At 41.6% G+C, this 18921-nt stretch overlaps 1 protein-coding gene across 1 annotated transcript; it reads left to right on the top strand.

The window, feature by feature from the left end:
- The first annotated feature begins 1748 nt into the window (after positions 1–1748).
- On the top strand, positions 1749–7425 carry plppr3b (phospholipid phosphatase related 3b). Its single transcript, XM_036521838.1, has 7 exons — positions 1749–2110; positions 2425–2610; positions 3071–3200; positions 3549–3744; positions 4009–4066; positions 4441–4614; positions 6099–7425. The coding sequence occupies exons 1-7, from the start codon at positions 2030–2032 to the stop codon at positions 7401–7403; spliced, it is 2130 nt and encodes a 709-aa protein (XP_036377731.1). The 5' UTR covers positions 1749–2029; the 3' UTR covers positions 7404–7425.
- The last annotated feature ends 11496 nt before the right edge of the window (positions 7426–18921 follow it).

Raw genomic sequence — 18921 nt, forward strand, 5'->3', positions numbered from 1 at the left:
GATGAAGGCTCTGTAGACTCTGAAGAATAAGGCTTAGTGCTGATCTCTAGAAAGTGTCTTAAGAATCTTTCAGAATTTAGGTCTCTGGGGGCAATACTGTTTCATGAGCCTGATTGGCAAATTCAGATCGCACCCTAGGAGGACAAGAATGGCATGAGAATGAACAGATTTACAGTAATGTGTCAGACACAAGGATATGTTACTGTACTGTGCAAATAGGAATGGTCATGTATTTAATATGATTTTTTAATGTTTCATGCATGTTAATGGTTGGATATGATTTTTTTTTGCATGTATTGATCCCACTCTTTAGTGTATGTGTGTCTGTGGATGTGCATCTGTGTGGAAGGGGAAGTGTTACTGTTTTGCTTGGATGTCTATGTAGAGGATAAACAGGACATTGTCCCCAGCCTCCCCGTACAAGACGGAGAGGCTGTGTGAAAGTGACACTGAAGCACAATGTGGTTTTCACTACTTTGGTCTGAGAGCCATTTCACCCCCACTCTGGTGAACAAAGACACCAGTGAAAGAGCTGAATCTGCCATTTCCTTGACCACATTTTAAATTTAATTGCTCCCTTTTAACCCAGTTGGCTGGCAAGTTGGGTCTTTCTGACCACAGACTTAAGTGTGTATGAAACAACCCCCATACCCCCCTCCTGACACACACACACATACCCAAACACATACACAAAATCACAAACACCCAGACACACACACTTATACATTTCCCTTCCATTCTCTCTTGAAAGGCAAATGGAGCTCTGCAATATGAATGGTGCTTTGTCAGTGAAAGAGACCTTTCTGCTTTAACTTCATTCACACTTGGGTATTTGGATATCTTTTGAAGAGTCTGCTCGGTGTTTACATGTTCAATCTGACATTGTGCTTTAGTAAATAAGCTCAAGATACACAGGGGGAAGTCTGAATTCCTTTTCCCCCCAGTGGCAAATCTGTTGTTATGAGATATTAGGAGCAGTCTGTTGTAAGACGGGTGCCCTAAGTCTGCAATTCAAAGAATCCCTCTTTGTGCACTAAATCTGCTGTCACAGAAACTGCTCCTTGTCTTTTCTCAGTTCCTCATCTCTGTGAGGCAGTCGTGTTGACCGTCCCTTGACAAGTATTCTCCAACTGACCATCTTTCTTTCTAGTGGACCAAGACCAAGAGCTGTAATCCATCTTCATTTCACAGATGAAGCCTTCAGGCTCTGCATGTTTCCTTCTTGGTTTCCATGAGAGCTAGTAGCGGCTTTTAATGGATATTTAATTTTCTTGAAGACGGAAATCAACATTTTCACTTTTCATGTATGGGTTTGAACCTACACATGTGATTTGTGCAGGCATCACTGCAATGTATATCATTCAATTATATGACATAAGGTACAATGTATATGTTCTTTTAAATAACTGTTTAACAGTAGCTATTCTCAGCAAAATATTTTCACATTGAAAATTGTTCTGTGCTGTTCTGTGCAGGTATTTTCTTTGCAATACCTGGTTGCCCTCACTATTCTGAAGTGTAATTAGCCCTGAGATGCCATCAGAGGAGGTTAATAGCATAGGTTACATCACCCAGGAGGAGAGTCTGTTCTATTAATGGCTGCCTAGAGATAAAGGCCAGTTTGTCAGGGAGTGTATCAGTGTCTTGGCCAGGGTCAAAGTGAGGTTATTATGATTGTTATTAAATGCCCACCGCCGTCCTAAGGGGGTAGAAGGCATCAATCAGTTAGTCAAGGGTTGTGGCTGAAAGTGATTTAACTGCACACAGTGCAATACTCTGGAGCATCCATGTTCTGCAGAAATTACTGGGGGTTAGATGTCCTTGCAAAAAAAGTAATTGTAATGTTAAATAATACATACATCACCAGACATCTCTGTAGTTGTACAGCTCAGTTTCTTCATGCACCCATTTCAGTGGGGTGATTCCAAAGCCCATAGATCCCCATGGCTTAATAGCACACTGTATAGGATCCACCTATCCTATTGTCAATTCATTGTGTGTTTTCAGGTTGGTCTGATTAGCCCTCATAATGATCTCTTCAAAAGACAAGCCCAAGAAGAAACCTCCCAAAGACAGCATGACACTGCTGCCCTGCTTCTATTTTGTGGAGGTGGGTTTTCTAAGGCGTTCTGAAATCATGAGATCTTACAGCAAAACATTAAATCCTAATGCATCACAAGTGCTTTTTTTGGCTGTTTCTGTTTCATTTGTTGAGAATGTATCCCTGGGTTCCTTAAGGTTATGGGTCAGTAAGACTGGATCAATACTCTGCCAGAGAGCAGACTGAATACATAGCTTGACCAAATTTTTTAGAGCCACCAAGCTCAATCTCCCTATCATTAGCTTTTCAGTCTCCACCTTCTAAATGCAGTGGAATTTTGCCTCATTTGTAGCCATTATTATTACATGTTCCTCCTGCCGTAGCTCCCGATCGTGGCCTCCTCCATGGTGTCCCTGTACTTCCTGGAGCTGACGGACCTTCTGCAGCCGGCGCAGGTGGGGTTCCGTTGCCATGACCGCTCGCTCAGCATGCCGTATGTGGACAGCGGCGACGAGCTCATCCCCCTGCTGATGCTGCTCAGCCTGGCTTTCGCTGGCCCCGCAGCCTCTGTGAGTGGTGGACTATGGGAAATATTACTATGTGCATTGGGCTGTAGGAAATACTGCTGTGAGTGCTGGGTACTCAGTTGTATTTTTTAACCAAAATGTAATGTATTGATTGGATGTCAAGTAATTAAGTTAATTTACTTAATGTTAGGGATGTGCTGAACAAATTTTTTGGTAATTGATCAGTCTACAGCTTTGAATAATCAATGAATTCATAGAGTGCAACCTTTAACTTTCTTGGCACCCACCAGCTTTGTTAATAGCACATGCAAGAAATAATTTCTACCTTTAAGTCAGCTTTCAATATTGCCACTTATGGTCGGAAGGATTTTTAGTTTAATATGTAAACATCTAAATGTCTCATTAAACCATTGATTAGTGTCCTTGTGGCTGCATATTTGAAAATTAATTATTAGGCCCCACTCCTAATAAATGGTGTTGTATTACGCCACTTGTCCATCAGATCATGATGGGGGAGGGCCTGGTGTACTGCATGCAGTCCCGCCTGAAGATCCGTCCCGGTGTTGAGGGAAGCATCAACGCCGGGGGCTGCAACTTCAACTCCTTCCTGCGGAGAACTGTACGCTTCGTGGGTATGTTTACCCTGCTCAGACTCCCGCTGCGGAGAATTTGTAGCCGAGGCCACCTTTGCCAACGTAAACAGCTGAGGCGGTAATGGGAGAGATTCCCACGTCTGGCATCACAAGGGAGCTGATGCAGATGTTCATGCAGGGAGATGGCAATGAATGGCAATCGTGAGTGAGCGGAGGAGTAGAAATGAGCAGCTCTGAGTAGACTCTATCCAGGGGCCTTTGTAGATGACAATGTGGAAATTTATCCTGTTATGTGAATCTGTGTAGACTCTGATTTGAGATCCTGTAGTAGGATAAATGTTCTAGTTTCTCTCACCTTTTCCTTTTAATTCTGATCTCGTCCTCTAGGGGTTCATGTGTTTGGACTCTGTGCCACAGCACTGGTGACTGACGTGATCCAGCTGGCCACTGGCTATCACACCCCATTCTTTCTGACGGTGTGTAAGCCAAACTACACCCTGCCTGGTGTCTCGTGTGACAAAAATCCCTACATCACCCGTGATATTTGCTCGGGCCAGGATCAGCATGCCATCCTCTCTGCCAGGTAACTACATGACCCCGGAAGCGATCCAGAGGCCAGAACAGGTCAGCAGATTTGTTGCTTTGTTTGAACCAGCAGCTATGGTAGATATGCGGTTTGATGCCGTTTTACAAATGCATTGACAGTCCAGATCCACCTTATTTTCAGACAACAGATGGGAAAAATGTAGCTTGCATACTAAATGAGAAAACTTCCTAATGTTTGAAACAATGTGTCAGCCATTTAATTGTATTGCTTTAGTCTCACTGCAGATTTTTTTCATGACAGGAAAACTTTTCCTTCCCAGCACGCCACCCTCTCTGCCTTTGCTGCCGTTTATATATCCGTAAGTCTACCTGCACCTTTTGTTTGTAGGAAGCACAAAAGATGTGAGTTCTGTAGGATGCCAATGGGAGTTTGTCACATATAAAAACGGGACCTGCAAAGAACTATTTTTAAACTAAACAAATGACATTCAAACAATCTCTCTGTTTTAATGAAGGGAATAATAATTCCAGCAGTGGACAGAAATGTACAATGCTAAATCAAAGTGATGTGCCACAGAAGTCTGGCATTCGAAGAACCTGACACCACCTGACAGAGACAGTTATCATAGCTTTCCATCACACGAATGTCAACATAAACATGCCTGTGTTAGAGATGTTTGGTACACACCTTTGCTGCTCTGGCTCATCTTTCTCTTTATTTCTCCCCCGCCAGATGTATTTCAACTCCACAATATCGGACAGCACCAAGCTGCTGAAGCCAGTCCTGGTGTTTGCATTTGCCATTGCAGCGGCGCTGACTGGACTGACCCAGATTACCCAGTACCGCAGCCACCCCATTGATGTCTATGTAGGCTTCCTCATCGGGGCTGGCATAGCTGCTTACCTGGTGAGTGTCTGATGAACAAGCAAGGCCTAGATGTCAGGCTGGACAGGGCTGTACACTTCTACTTGGCTGTTGTGCAGTAGGAAAGACTAGTCTGAGGTCTGTTATCTCCCTTCCCCACTCAGCCCTGTGCCAGTAGTGAAGCTGCTGCAGGCACTGTCTTTGATTGCTTTACACTGACTCGCTCATAGTGTTCATTCCTGTAGTTCTTATATTCCTTTCCCTTCTCCCCCTGCCATTTTTTTCACCGCATTGGGACAACTGTATCTTATTTACAGTCCCCAGGGAAGAATATAAGCCACTGGGGACCTAGTCATCTTTCTCTCTGTTAGTCTCTCTCTCTCTCTCTCTCTCTCTCTCTCTATGACAGAGACAGAATAAATTATAAAATCTATCAGATTCTGCAAGTGTCCTTTCATTGGTCCTTCTTTTTAAAAACCATCTTTGTCTTTATTTCCTCTGTTTCTCTTTCCAATCCTTCCCCCTCTACATCTCATTGTCCTTATCAGATACAGAGCCAGAGGCAGAACGACTTCGCATGTCATTTTAAGATTATTTCTTTTGGTATACAAAATTGACGAAAAGTAGCAGAGAAAATGCGAACTGATAATAACCCCCCAACTGTACAAAACATTTGACACAGTAAAATATTGCTCAGTTTTGAGGTTATTTTGAGGTGATTTAATGTAACGCTTTCCCCAATGCCCATTTCACAGTAGAGAATCGAAAAGTTGCAGGATTATGAACAGCTTGTTTTTTTTTATTGTGAATACTTTGTATGAGTATTGGTGTATATGCATGAAGCTGCCTGGTGTCTAGCCGTAAAGCTGCCTAAACTGCTGTTTGCTGCAATGAGCAATTTATAAAAGTACATTCCCAATTTTCACATAGTGACTTATCTAGTGGTGATTTCAGTGCTTCCTGACTGTACGTGCAAATGGAAGTCAGCCATAAATGACAGTAATGCTCGCCATTGTCTTCAGAATGCACAGCAATATGATCATGACTTACTTATTATCTCAAATCACTACTTGTTGTCTACAAGCAATATTATGTATCAATATGCACAAAATCTAGATGTGCCAGGAAATGAGTTGCTGTCTCATTACACAACAATTTCTGTCTGCTTAAGACTAGACATGACCAGATATTATAGTGATGGGCTGTGACCTTTCATGCATTGCTTTAATGATATGCAAATAAGTGTTAGTGTCTTTGTTGAAAAATATCAAAGGAGCCAATATACAGAGTTATGCTTCGCTGGATGACGGTATCTGTGTTTCTGTCAGGTTTAGTGTTACAGTAAATTTTCTTGTAGATACTCTATTCTGTATTAATGCATGTTTGATTCATGAGAAAAATACGTTGTGCTCTTATGGGTTCCTTGTCTAAGGAGCACTAATTTTGGTTCATTCAAGTGCTCCATCAGGGAACCTAAACTGATTTCCCTGGTCTTGTTTCCCTGGGTCCCTTCTCTCTTTCCCCAGGCTTTTCATGCAGTAGCCAACTTCAAATCCTCAGAGGACGTGGACCCCAAGCCCCCCCAGCCTCCCCAGAAAGATGCCCTGCGTGCCCTGACACAGCGGGGCCACGACTCTGTCTACCACAAGGGCCACGCGTCAGAGAGCAACGATGAGCTGTCAGGGCCACAGTGCATGGACGGCCTGAACCGGCAGGTGCAGAGGGAGAAGGCGTCACTGGGGAGCCTGAAGAGGGCCAGCGTGGACGTGGAGCTGCTGGCCCCCCGCAGCCCCATGGGAAAGGAGACCATGGTCACCTTCAGCAACACTCTGCCCCGCACCAACAACTGTGTCCCGGAGATAGGTGCAGGAGACCCAGTGCGCCGCCACATGACCGTCCACGTGCCACTCGACCCCCTGCGTTCCAAACAGCTGGTGTCCGAGTGGAAGCAGAAGTCCATGGAGCTGCGAAGCATGAGCCTCCGAGGGGACGAGTCAAAGGAGGGCAGTGATGACGGCTCAGACACCGGCGAGGACGGGGCAGAAGAGGAGCTGGTCATGCCCTCTTCGCTGTACCCTACAGTCCAGGCAAGCCGAGGAGGCGGGGCAGCAGCGGGCACCAGGGTGGTGATCTCTCCCAGGCCGGGAGCTCCGCCACTGGTGCACATCCCGGAGGAGTCGGCGGGACCCCCGCCCGTGTCGCCCAAGAGCGCCAGCACGAGGGCCAAGTGGCTGTCCATAACGGAGAAGAGTGGGGCCACGGTGCCCGGGCCCCTGCGCGCACACAACCAGCCACGCATCATGCAGGTCATCGCCATGTCCAAGCAGCAAGGCCTCATGAGCGTCACTCCCAAGTCGTCGGAGACCTCATCCTCCTGCACCTCCTCCACTGCGAGCACAGACTCGCCCCTCTATCGGGCCCCCTCTGAGCGTGACAGCGGCAGCATCGTGACCGTGGATGCCCACGCGCCCCACCACCCGGTGGTGCACATGGCCTCGGGCAATGGCAGCCCTTGGGAGTGGAAGGGCACCACTAACGGGAGCGCTGCTTCAGATTTCCACGATTCCTACGAGCTCAACGATCTCAACCGTGACTGCGCCCGTGGATACCGCCCGGTCAAGAGTGCGTCCCCGGGCTCCTCCATCGGTGAGGCCGACCAGGAGCCTCCGCCTCCCCCTCACCCAGACTTGCCTCTGGACGGCCGCAGCCGTGACTCTACCCTGCGCCGAAAGCCCCCTCTCTCTGCCCAGGACAGGGAGGGCAGTCAGACCCAGGCCGAACAGGACCCCTATTATAAAAAACTGCAAACCAGCCGCCGGTTTAAAGACTAAAACTAATAGAGAAATAGCAAAACAGCACAAAAACAAGGGAATAGGTGGGGGGGGGGGGGGGGGGGTTGGAGGAGGGTCCAGTATGCATCAGCCTGAATTTCTCCACACTGACTGGAGGAAAAGAAAGTGAATGCAGAATATTAGACAACAGCATGGACCAGCCTAAAGTAAACATCTTGAGTGGACTGATAACAAGAAGTGCCAGCAGATATTTACAAGCTTGAAATGTCTCAGCAGATTTTGATTTATTATCTGTGAGAAATGCTGCTCTGAACAAAGTCTAAAAACACCAAGGATATTGTCACTGCTTCTCATATTGAAATGGAAAATGAAACCAAACAACAATGCCAAAAATACAGGAAACGGGGAATGTCCATGCCTTCACTTGAGGGGCAACATGCAACAGCAACAATTACAGAGCCGTACCATTATCGAAAAGCTGTTTTAATATATTGATAATACTTCTACTGACTATTTCATTTGTTCTGTAAGGGATACATAATGGATGGATGTATAGTAAGAAAATGGTTGTTTCTTTCATAGTGGCCTCTCCTCTGTTAATACTTGATTGTTCAGTAGCCTGTCTGTGTGTGTATGTGTGAATGTGTGTGTGTGTGTGTGTGTGCGTGTGTGTGTGTGTGTGTGTGTGTGTGTGCATGTATGTGTTTCTCAGTGTGAATGTGTTTTTTTAAGAAGCACGAATTTGGACTGGATTATTTTCAGATGGACTTGTTGGGTTGACAGTGCAGCCTATTCTCAAGTTCTGACGTTGATCTGAACTATAAAACAAAGAATGTAAGGCTTAGTAGTCCGATTTGCAGTTTCTTCAATTTTTTCTTCTTGGCTAAAGCATACTGGCTGAACTTCTGATATTCAACGTGGCTTAAAGCCATATCAAGGAATGTTTATTTTCCAGTCGTATTGGTTTGAATATGAATATCAAACGACTGAAAAGAAATGACTGTGCCTAGTATTAAAGTAAACAACATCAACAACAAATATGGAAGAAAATGCATCTTCAGAAACTGGATTTACAATTCAAATCATCAGGAAAATGCAATTCAAGTGCAGGTTTTTAAGCTTGAGTTACTATTTCAAAGCAATAGTGAGTGTAAGGTATGATGTTGTTATTTACAGATCTTTTCTTTATTGTCATTTTTTAACTGACATTTGAAAGCCTGTGGTTGATGTATATACAAATCAGAGCGCTCCTGCAGCTGGAGTCCTGCATGTTATGTACGTGATTGTCAAAGTTGGAAGTTTTGCTCTGTCAGAAAAAACAAAAACAACTGTGAATGGTAACTAAAAAAGTGTAACATTGCGAAAACTGTCTGTCTGTGATTGGATATCAGTACCAATTATGTGCTCAACAAGATGCTGGGAGAGTTATATTTCAAAAGAACATTGTAGTTGGCCACCGCCAATATGAGATCTGAGTCTATCCAACACAACTTACAGAACATACACTGCATTAGTTATACATATATGGTAAATACGTGCATAATGAAATTGTAATTTTGACTGGGATTTCAAGAATGCAATGTGTACATGCATATGTAAAATGGAATCAGATGGTGCTGGCAGTTTAAATCATGCTGATGAACAGATTTGAGTGAAAACATACTTCAACATGCATACATACAATACAAACATACTACAACACATATTAATCAATTGAGAATTATTATAATTCTTTATCTGAAAATTGCAAAAACCAGTGGTCCATGGAGAAAAGTGAGGAATGAAAAGTTTCTGGAAAGGTAATAAGGTGAAAGAAGGTAATAAAGGAGAGATTGTGTAGATATAATATTAATGAATCATTCACTGCACCACTGTGGAGCTTGAGAAAAGACAGATTTAAAATTAGAAGCAGGAGAAATAATAGTGGAGGCTCTGAGTGGAAAATAGGGAGTGTAGGAGGAAATGAAATTGAAGACAAAGAATTGTTAACAGTAATAATCAAGTACAGGTTTCTGAGCAAATATGAACAGAGAGAAACAGAATAGACCGAGAGAAATGAGGAAGGAGACAACAAGCTGAACAGAAAGCATGTTGTGTTTACTTAAATAGATGAACAGTGTAAATCAGAAAGGAGAGAGGGATTTGACAGTTATCAAGGCAAAATAACCATAGCCCAAACAACAAAATTATATGTGATACATACTTAGAGATTGATTCAAAGGGAAATATTTAGACAAGAGGAGTGAGCATTCTAGAACAACATTAAGTCTTTTAGCTGGAGTAAGGGGGGCAGAGTGATGCATTCAAAGGAGATAAAGAAAGAGGGCTGAAGGTGTCAGAAGAAGCAAGTTTAAGAGATGGTAAGAATCCACTGAGGAGGTGATGTTCCATGGGCGCCCTGATACTAGAGGATCAAAAGGGAGACCGAAGCAAGAGGGAGAGTTATAAAAGCAAGAGAGAGGGCAAGAACATTTAAAACCAGGGGAAGAAAGTCTACAAGTTCATGGATGAGAACAAATGTCTGGGAGATGTGATCAAGCACAGAATGGCTGAGTAACTAATGCAAAGGCATGGCTAGTCTATTCAGAGACCAGTCCAAGATTTCAAGGACAGTAAGGTGGCATGCATGAGATTCAGTGTCTGGAAGGGGAAATGGGGTAGAAAGGAGGAAAGGTGGCATAACAGACCCCAGCTCCTGTATAGAGCTGCTGTCTGTTTTGTTGAAACAGGTTCACATCATACACATTCCATTACTGTTTCCAATACCAGCTTCACATTGTGTAAATAAGATGAGATGGATAAAAAAAATTAGGAATGGAAAATAACCCACCTTCAGATGCCTGAGTTGCCACAGTCTCAGTGAGTGTAGCATGCCTGTAGCATGAGATCAGATGGCCTAACATAATCCCACTTGGATTCTCAAACCACATCAATAATGTCATTAATGCTGGACAGCTCACCATCACTTTTACATGAAACTTGGTCCCCCCATAACAGTATGCCACCACCCTCATGTTTGGTTTACACATGCTTGTATAAGCACATCAAGGCAAGCTGTCGTATGAAAGTTACACTGATGTTAGTCAATTATTGAATTATTTAAAAATCCTTTCAAATGAGTAAAACAAGATAGTGAAAACGGTTAATAAATCAATAAATATATGAAACACCTTTATATGTAGTATACAGCATATGCTGTATATGCACATATATCAAATATTATGTGTAATAAATGTTACGATCCAGAGACCTTCAAATTCATGCTCAAAAAGTAAATATTTAAGCTCTCTATGGGGATACTCTATGAGTGAGTCATAGAGAATCCCCATAGAGTATGTCTTGGATATTTTACAATTATTAAAAGCTATGATCTGAACACAAGTTAATATTACTCTGACATGAGGATCCCCTTGCTCTTCAGTATATCACAGAATAAACTGATCCTGAAAGGTTGGCAACCATGTAAAGGCTAGACAGGTGCCAGCATTGTGTCAGGGCATTTTAACTGTCTGCTTGATATGTGTTACATTCTTCAAAATTCTTGTGGACAGTGGTTTGTCAGAGAAATGTTGGGTTCCTCTTTGCTTTTTTGCTGGTTTCATTTATTAGGGTCTCCATTTGCCTACCTCATGGGAAGTATACTCTCTACAGGAGTAACACTACTTTTTTATTTTTTATGTAATTCATCTGCCGAACAAACAGGATTGCTCTTTCAAAGACGGGTCAAATAATCTGAAATCATTGTCCCATGTTTATCTACCACTAACCCCCCCCCCCCCCACACACACACACACACATACACACCACCCTGCATATATTCTGAGCACTAACCATGAGCTAGCCTAATTAGCTGTATTGTTTATTACTAATGCATCAGAGAACCAGCTTCCATAGTGACACAAGTGGTTGAAAGAGTTTGGAGGACTGATCATGACAGAGGGGTAGGAGTGTTGTGGGGGACAAATTGCTGGAGAAAAACATAATTATTGGAAATCATTTGCTGAAAGATTAATAATTAATTTGTGATATTCTTATGGGAATGAACATAGCAACCTTGTCAAAGAAGCTCCTTCTCTTGCTGTAATTGTTATAAAAAAATAACAGCATGATACTGTACTTTCAACATTCTCTTTGATTAGAAATAAACACACCCTAAACCATATGCATACAATAATAATGGCTCATTGTCTGCCAAGTGTTTGAGATTGGTAGCCCACCTGCTTGAAGAATTTACCTTGGGAAATGTCAAAATGGAAATGATAGTCAGTTATTATTTTGAAACAAGAATTCCTCTTCCAGTTGTGACTTCACAAATATTTAACAAAAGTGAAATGACTGACCTTAACTGCAAAATTGTCATGGCTCAGTTTTACCTCCACCAACATGCACTGTATCTGACCTATAATGGCTTATGCCTCCCAAGAAATGCCTAGAGTCATGAACCCATAATGGAGAGGTTTAAAAACGGGATCAGATGAGATCAGATTTTGTTTCACCCTGTGAAAGATGTTGATCTACTGGTAAGTATTTCTGTAAATATTTTAATGAGCATTGTGTGGATTTTTTGTAGTAATTGGATTATTCTGATTTCCTGTGTGTAATTTCAGTCAGTACTTCAAATATCTTTATCAGTTCAATAAAATATAATTCACAGCCATGACATTCAAGACTAACCATAAAAGCGGAGGTACAAAGAACTGTGCTTTGGCTACTTGTCAAAGTGTTCATTGGCAGAAAACCCTTCAAGCACTTAAAACCTACCAAAATGATCTATTTTATATTTCCCTGTGTCTTTTAAAAACACACCTATGTGAGGTTTGGACTTTTAAATCTGATATTACATTGAATTTCCGTCATTTATAAATACACTTGATCCTTCAGCCGCCACCCAATGCCAATATACACAAAACTTTTTTCTAAATAAGTTTCTAAATAAATTCCTAGTCTGTATAAATTGAATACATATTTTATTTATGAAGCCAAACATGTTGGTTTAGGTATGTTTCACTTTGTAAACAAGGTCTCACATCACATAAATCCTGTTTTATCTCTGTTTGTCATTCTCATTGGTTGCAGATAGCCTAGAAGACATACTTAATTTAAGGAACACAGACAAGAAAATTGGTGCTTCTTGAGAGGAGGGCTTAATTTGTCCAATTAGCGCAAGTAAGAGCTATTGAGAAATTAACAGGCCTGGTATAGCTAAAGCCTGAAGCACTCTTGAACTCCCCAGCTGCGGCTCAGTGGTACCCCTCAATTTCTAGATGACATGGAGGGAAAGTATTCATTGGCCCAGTCCAATAGGAATGATCTGAAGTGGACTGAGCAGGCACTCAAACCTAAAACTGGTGAAGGTCGTCAGATCATGAGTGACCCTGCTTACCTGGCCGGCCACAGATCACCTGTGACAATTTGCTTATGATAGGTGTGATTTACCCATACCCAGAATCACATAATGTTATCATGATGGTAGTAAGCCAACTCTGGATTTGTAAATATTGTGTCATCATAGTCATTGGTGTTCTCCACAAGGTCTTGCTGCCATTGCGTCACTCATTTACTGCTAGGCAATCTAGTCCTATTTCTGTGTCATTGTCTGGAAAGATTAACACTGCTCATGACCAGACCTACCCCGTGACCCATCTTACTCCATTTTGATACAAGCACAGGAGAAGATGGACATGGAGCACATCACCATTGAATCTGAAAAATGACCACTATATGTAATGGCTTTGAACACATATTGTGTACTCATCCCTGATGAGAGGACACAGGTTTCATTAATAAAGGATATGATACAGCATGTGTGCCCCCATTAATGCTTATGGGATCCGCCCCATGTTTGATTGGTACAGACTCTGGTATGGAAAGACTGTAAAGTCAAAATGGCTGTCATAAATTCCTTGTTGCAGGTGAACTTTGGATTGGGAGTTAGAGCCAAGTCATCACTCACTTGGAAAAAAGCATTTGCCAGTTCAGCCCTTCAGCACTGACTACATTTCACTTTCTCCCAAAAGCATGCCAGCCATTCCAGCAGGGTATTCACAGTATTTAAAAAGCCTCTTTTGTTTCAATCCACTTTAGTCTTAAACTGAACAAATCCTGAACTGAGTGCCAGCTGGAAATCTTTATCACTGTGTGACTGAGAGGTGTCTTTTGTGCAACAGAGCATTAAGCATCACTCAGTATCAATCCAAGAATGTCACTGAGGGTGTGAGTGTGGTTTCCAGGTGCAGAAACAAGGCTAAACAGTGTCTTTCTTCCGAACAGTTTCTAGCTCATTTCCCTTCAAAAGGTGCATGCCCACATCCAGTACAGTAAAGTCTCAGGAGACTGAAGTTGCCTTGAAGTTGTCTGAGACTGGTGGTTTATTATGTATCTAAATCATGCTTCTGCTTGGACCGCCTACTGCATATATTTCACTCCTCATATGAATTCTGGATACTATCCAGCAAGGGTTATTTCAGGCTGAGTCCTGCTGTCCGCATTCAATTTCAGCCCTGGCTCCAGGCATGTCTTACAACCATCACATAGACGGCTGGAATTGCATAACCTGTCATTATTTCCTAGATGGCATTTTGTGCAATGTCATTGTTTTTCATCTTAACATTTCCTTGTACCATTCTCATACCATGAATAACATAAACACTCAACTCTCAAACTGATAAGCAGCAATTGGTATTACTAATATATTTTTTTGTTTTGTTTTGTTTTTGGAGCCAAGACTGAATTAACAGTAGCCTGACTTCAAATGCAGTGTAAATGTAAATACAGGGGCTTTGAGTCCTATAACTAATATTGAAATTGACCAGAATGTTTGCAGCAGTACTGCCTGTTGGTTTTTTTTGGAGCTGGAGACGGAACATTGGTGCCTCACACCTGGGGCCTCATTATGCTGTTGCCAAGGCGATGGTGCTGATGCTGATGCAGGGCCCTGGAGATGTGAACCAAGAACACAAGTTCTCTCTCTCACTCACATATACAGAATAACATACTGTACATATCACACTCAGCCATGCATAACTCATCATCATTCTGTATTACTGTGGACCGGTGTGAAGAGTGACTGGAGCACTGGAGCAAACAATTTCCTGTGCATTTTCAGGGAGACTCATAGATGATTCTCTTTATAACTTTCACATTGCTTTCATAGTGCCTTAGGCTTGCAGAGCTTTGAAACACACAAAATGTGGTGACAATTATTAGGCCAAACTAACTAGTGCATCTGTTTGTGAGATCAGCACATAGTGTGTGTGGCTGCAGTGGTTGGATCAGCAGCCTTTTCTACTAGTGTTAATGTTGAAAAACCACCTTTTGGCCACTTTTCCTTAGTTGTATTCCCTTCAGCCTTCACTTGTGCTCTTAGATCATCTGAAAGATGAAAGCTATTACTCTTATAATATAAATTATTCCACTTATGGTTGTTGTGACTTGATTCAAAGTGATTCAAGGGTTCTTATCCACAATGTGCAACATATGCAAGGAAAGCTGGAAAACAGAAGAAGGGTAATAAATAAAAGAATTACTGACATTTGCATTATATATTATATTGTTATATTAGAACGGTTGGAATCACTTGATCTCATTCAGATCAGAAAAATTGACTTTTGTGAATACTGAGGATACTGCCTGCCTCAATGAATTAGCCAATGGCCAGTACAGCAGAAAAGCTGTTATGTTATTTATTACAGGACAAATTTACTCGCAAAGTGTTGGTGTTTTAATTGATTAGAGATGGTAGGTAGGGGTGCTAGATACAGACCTGGAAGACTGTGAAAATCAATCCCCTTAGCACTACAGAAAGGATACTCAAAGGAAGAACATCCAGCTTTTCCATCCTCGTCTAGGCTTAACAAGGAGAGGTGGGGTGAACCTGTAACAGTTAGTGAGAAGAGGACCTAAGGATGGCATATACATTGGGTCCATGTAATGGGAGTGTCTACAGAACTAGGCCTGATCCAGGATCTGACCTCTGCTTTTTCTCTCTCCTGATTATTTCAGATTATTGAACACTGATAGAGAAACTGGGGCTGCCTGGACTTCTAATCTCAAAAGGCCATCAGGTCATCTAGTCTTCATTTGCAACCCCAAGGTCTGACCTGAACATATTTGGTCCGCACAAATTGGTTAAAAGGGGGTTTCTTTCTGAAACAATGTGTAGTTCGAAATTGTCTATCATGATTGCATGACGCTGACAAAGCAGGCAGTCAATAATTAGATGTGGGTTTCCCATGTCTCACCAAAAGCCCGCGAATGCATCTAAAACAACGAGGAATAAATAAATGATTCATTCCCTGGTCACAGCCGGCAGCGAAAGCCCGCGGATGATGAAAACCTGGAGCAACTCATACTGCTGTGCAATGGGAGTCTTGGGGCCTTAATCCCTCTCCAAAGAGCTCCGCCCGGTGTGTGATTCTAACAGCAGACACATTAAGGCCAAGCCAGTGCTGTTGGTCTTTTGATTGTTTCCACCTATTCATGTTTCCTCCGTCAGGTTCTGGGTCTGTCCTCTCTTACCCTGCAACTGAATCTGCAGAAACAGAGGCGAACTTGACAGTATTATTCGTAATATATGTCTATTTATTTATTTATTTATTTATTTTCTCCAAGGCGAGTGCAGCACTGGCTGTTGCCATGGTGACTGTAGCTGAGCAATGTGCGCCTGGAGTGTGAAGCAATTTATCATTTTAATGAGCAGCGAGAAAGAGAGTGAGAGAGAGAGAGGAAGGGGAAAGCAAAGAGAGGGGGTAGAGGTCATGCAATGAGACAAATATGCCATCTATATGTTTGTTTGGTACCATTTCACAAAAAAACCTAAAATGGAATAATAATAAATGTTCAGCTCATTTTTGGTATTTTGAAATTAACCTCACATTTATCTCTGTAAGCCTACATGTGTTTTTTGCATGGCATTAAAAGCTGTCAGTGCTAGAACCCAAAGGCACCAGTGCTGACAACTTTTGTCGCAATTATCTTGAAGAATTGAACCAATCAGCTTGTCTTTGTGTATTTAATGGACTGTGATTTCAGTATAGTAGCTTGATTTTTCTGTGCAATTAAATAGTCAAAATTTTATGTTCCATCTCACACTTTATTCGACCCTCTGCTCTGTCCATTGTCTCTCTCTCTCTCTCTCTCTCTCTCTGCTGAGTTTGTCAGGTGTTGCTGCTGTGTCAGGAAATGGTGATGTGTAGAAACATTACATAGATTTAAGGTGTTTTATAGACAATGAGAAAGCACACATCTCAAATACTCATAATTTTGAAAATATAATTCTGACTATTAAGCCGCCAGGTGTATATTTTTAATTATTGAATTTGGTGTGGGGTAAAACACCGGAGCCCCTACAAAAAGCAATGACTTTCATGAGCAATGCCCATTCTTGTATGTAGTACGATGTACGTTAGCGATTAATCAGAGAACTTAAGGTGTTGCCAGATCCAAACCATATTTTGATTTCATTTTGATATCAATATCTTGAATGTCATATTTTTTGGCAGAGTAATTTGTCCCTACTGACTTATAGAGCATAAGTACTTTGTATGTGTGAGTAACAAATGTGTAATTTTTGTATGCTTCAAGCTCTTTTCATAGAGATGTTTTAAGTCTAAAGGATTTCATTTTAAGTCCTGTTTTTAGCAAGTTCAGCTACATACAATACTATGTAAAGTGAACACTGCCTGAAACTCATGTTGATCCTAGTGGGCAGCTTTTAATAAAAAACGTTTCTATGGCTGATGATTCAATTATTTCTTCCAGTGTTGAAACTACATACTGCACTGAAGTACAACCAACAACAAAAGTTGAATGCTGGGAGGGAGGAGGCGTATTGACTCCATTTCTGAGTGCAGAAAGGTAATAAATGATTAATCTTGATATTCAGGCTTGAGGTTTTTCTCTCAAAGCATCCAAGAAGTATGAGACGAACACCTAAACTGGACTGCGTTGAGTTCACAATAGCACAATGAGCACAAAAGCTCATTTAAATGCATCCAGCAACAAAATATGTGATATAAAAATTATATATTTGCATATTATTATGCAAATATTATAATATTTGCATATTATAATAATGACTTTATCCAGGGCACACCCGTCTGTGAATTTTATAATAGCTTCATATTCTTATGTTGCATCCTATATACAGTATCTTTTGCTAAGTACTCTTTTAGTAATTTTATGGTATATTGATGTGAAAAATATTCTTACAATTCTGAAACAGAGGCACATTCTAGGGCTCAGAACTCACATCAAAGCTTATAATGCATTTGGACAACTATATTAAAAATACAAAACACTTCCTTAAGCACATAACTAGAATACTGGTCATGGAAATTTAGTCCAACATAGCTTTTGACTAATGCTACAACACACTGTATCATTTCAGAACTTTAAGCACTGCCTATGAGTAGTAAAAAAAAAGTCTTCCCCAAATTTAATTCTTCATTTCTAAATGGTACATTTAGTCATGATACATTAGGTGCACACTCCTGCTCACTCGCAGGTGACAGCGGGGTACATAGGAAGTAACAACAAGACATGGCAGGCATGGCAGGCTCTAGTTGACAGGGAGTGAGTTACTGCTTTAATGTCAGATGTTCTCCACAGTATGTCCATCTCACTCCTCAGGCAAAAGAAATGCAAATGATTTCATTTTATTTAACATGTATTCAGAAGAGGAATTTGAAGGACCTAAAGAAATCCTTTTCCATTCTGTCATGATGCAAGCGTTCTCTTTCCTTTTTTTCGCCTCCCACTCAGATATCTGCATGTTTACACCTCTGGGCATTTCATTTCTCCTGCCTGCTGGCATGACTAAAGCCAACTCCTTTCTCTTCCGCTCCTCTCCCGGCTTCAGCCTTGGATGAGACAGAAGCAACAGATGCTGCTGTAACTAGTGAATGTCTGCTTTAATCTAATATACGTGGCAGCTGGTGCCAACAAGCCCAGTGGAGAAGCGACACAGAGATTGTTCTCATTGGGATTAACAAGTTTTTTTTCACTGACTAAATAAATAATTAAGGCAAGTCAATGTCAAGGGTGTTCATTCTCTCACCGTCCCTGAGAGAATTTGTCATTTGAAGGGGTGTTGAGACGACACCAATCAGTTTTAGTTAGAGGCTGACATAGCCAGCAGTTAGTCCCATGACGACTGTTTCCCATGAACATGTCTGAGAACCTGTCATACTGCTGCCACAGAGTGGCATATTTCTCTTCCTTTACAGCTCCTTCTAAGTTTTATTTTCTATACTTTTTTCTTTCAAAACAATCAGTCAGAAAATGTTGGTCACAGCTGCAGTTTCATGCCTTTACTTGAAAATGGACAGGCAACCACACATAAAGTGTCTATTGTGAGAAAATAAGACACTCTCAGACCACAGAAGACATGTGGATGTCATCACCTACAATATACTGGTTGTCAATTTTTAATTTTTCAAATTATTTTAAAGAAAGGTACAGAAATATATCTTGATCCCCTTTAAACAGATTGAACAATTTCATACCACAATCATGAAGAGTGACCATTTATATGCACTGCAGTGATGGATTTGTAACT

The sequence above is a fragment of the Megalops cyprinoides genome, chromosome 2 (genome assembly GCF_013368585.1).
Source record: "Megalops cyprinoides isolate fMegCyp1 chromosome 2, fMegCyp1.pri, whole genome shotgun sequence".
Taxonomy (NCBI): Eukaryota; Metazoa; Chordata; class Actinopteri; order Elopiformes; family Megalopidae; genus Megalops; species Megalops cyprinoides.

What these genes read in the sequence shown, in the direction of transcription:
- plppr3b (XM_036521838.1), top strand. Translation starts at nt 2,030, where the DNA reads ATGATCTCTTCAAAAGACAAGCCCAAGAAGAAACCTCCCAAAGACAGC. An exon ending in TCGCTGGCCCCGCAGCCTCT is followed by an intron (nt 2,611 to 3,070) that starts GTGAGTGGTGGA and finishes CTTGTCCATCAG; the next exon opens with ATCATGATGGGGGAGGGCCT. An exon ending in CTGGCATAGCTGCTTACCTG is followed by an intron (nt 4,615 to 6,098) that starts GTGAGTGTCTGA and finishes CTCTTTCCCCAG; the next exon opens with GCTTTTCATGCAGTAGCCAA.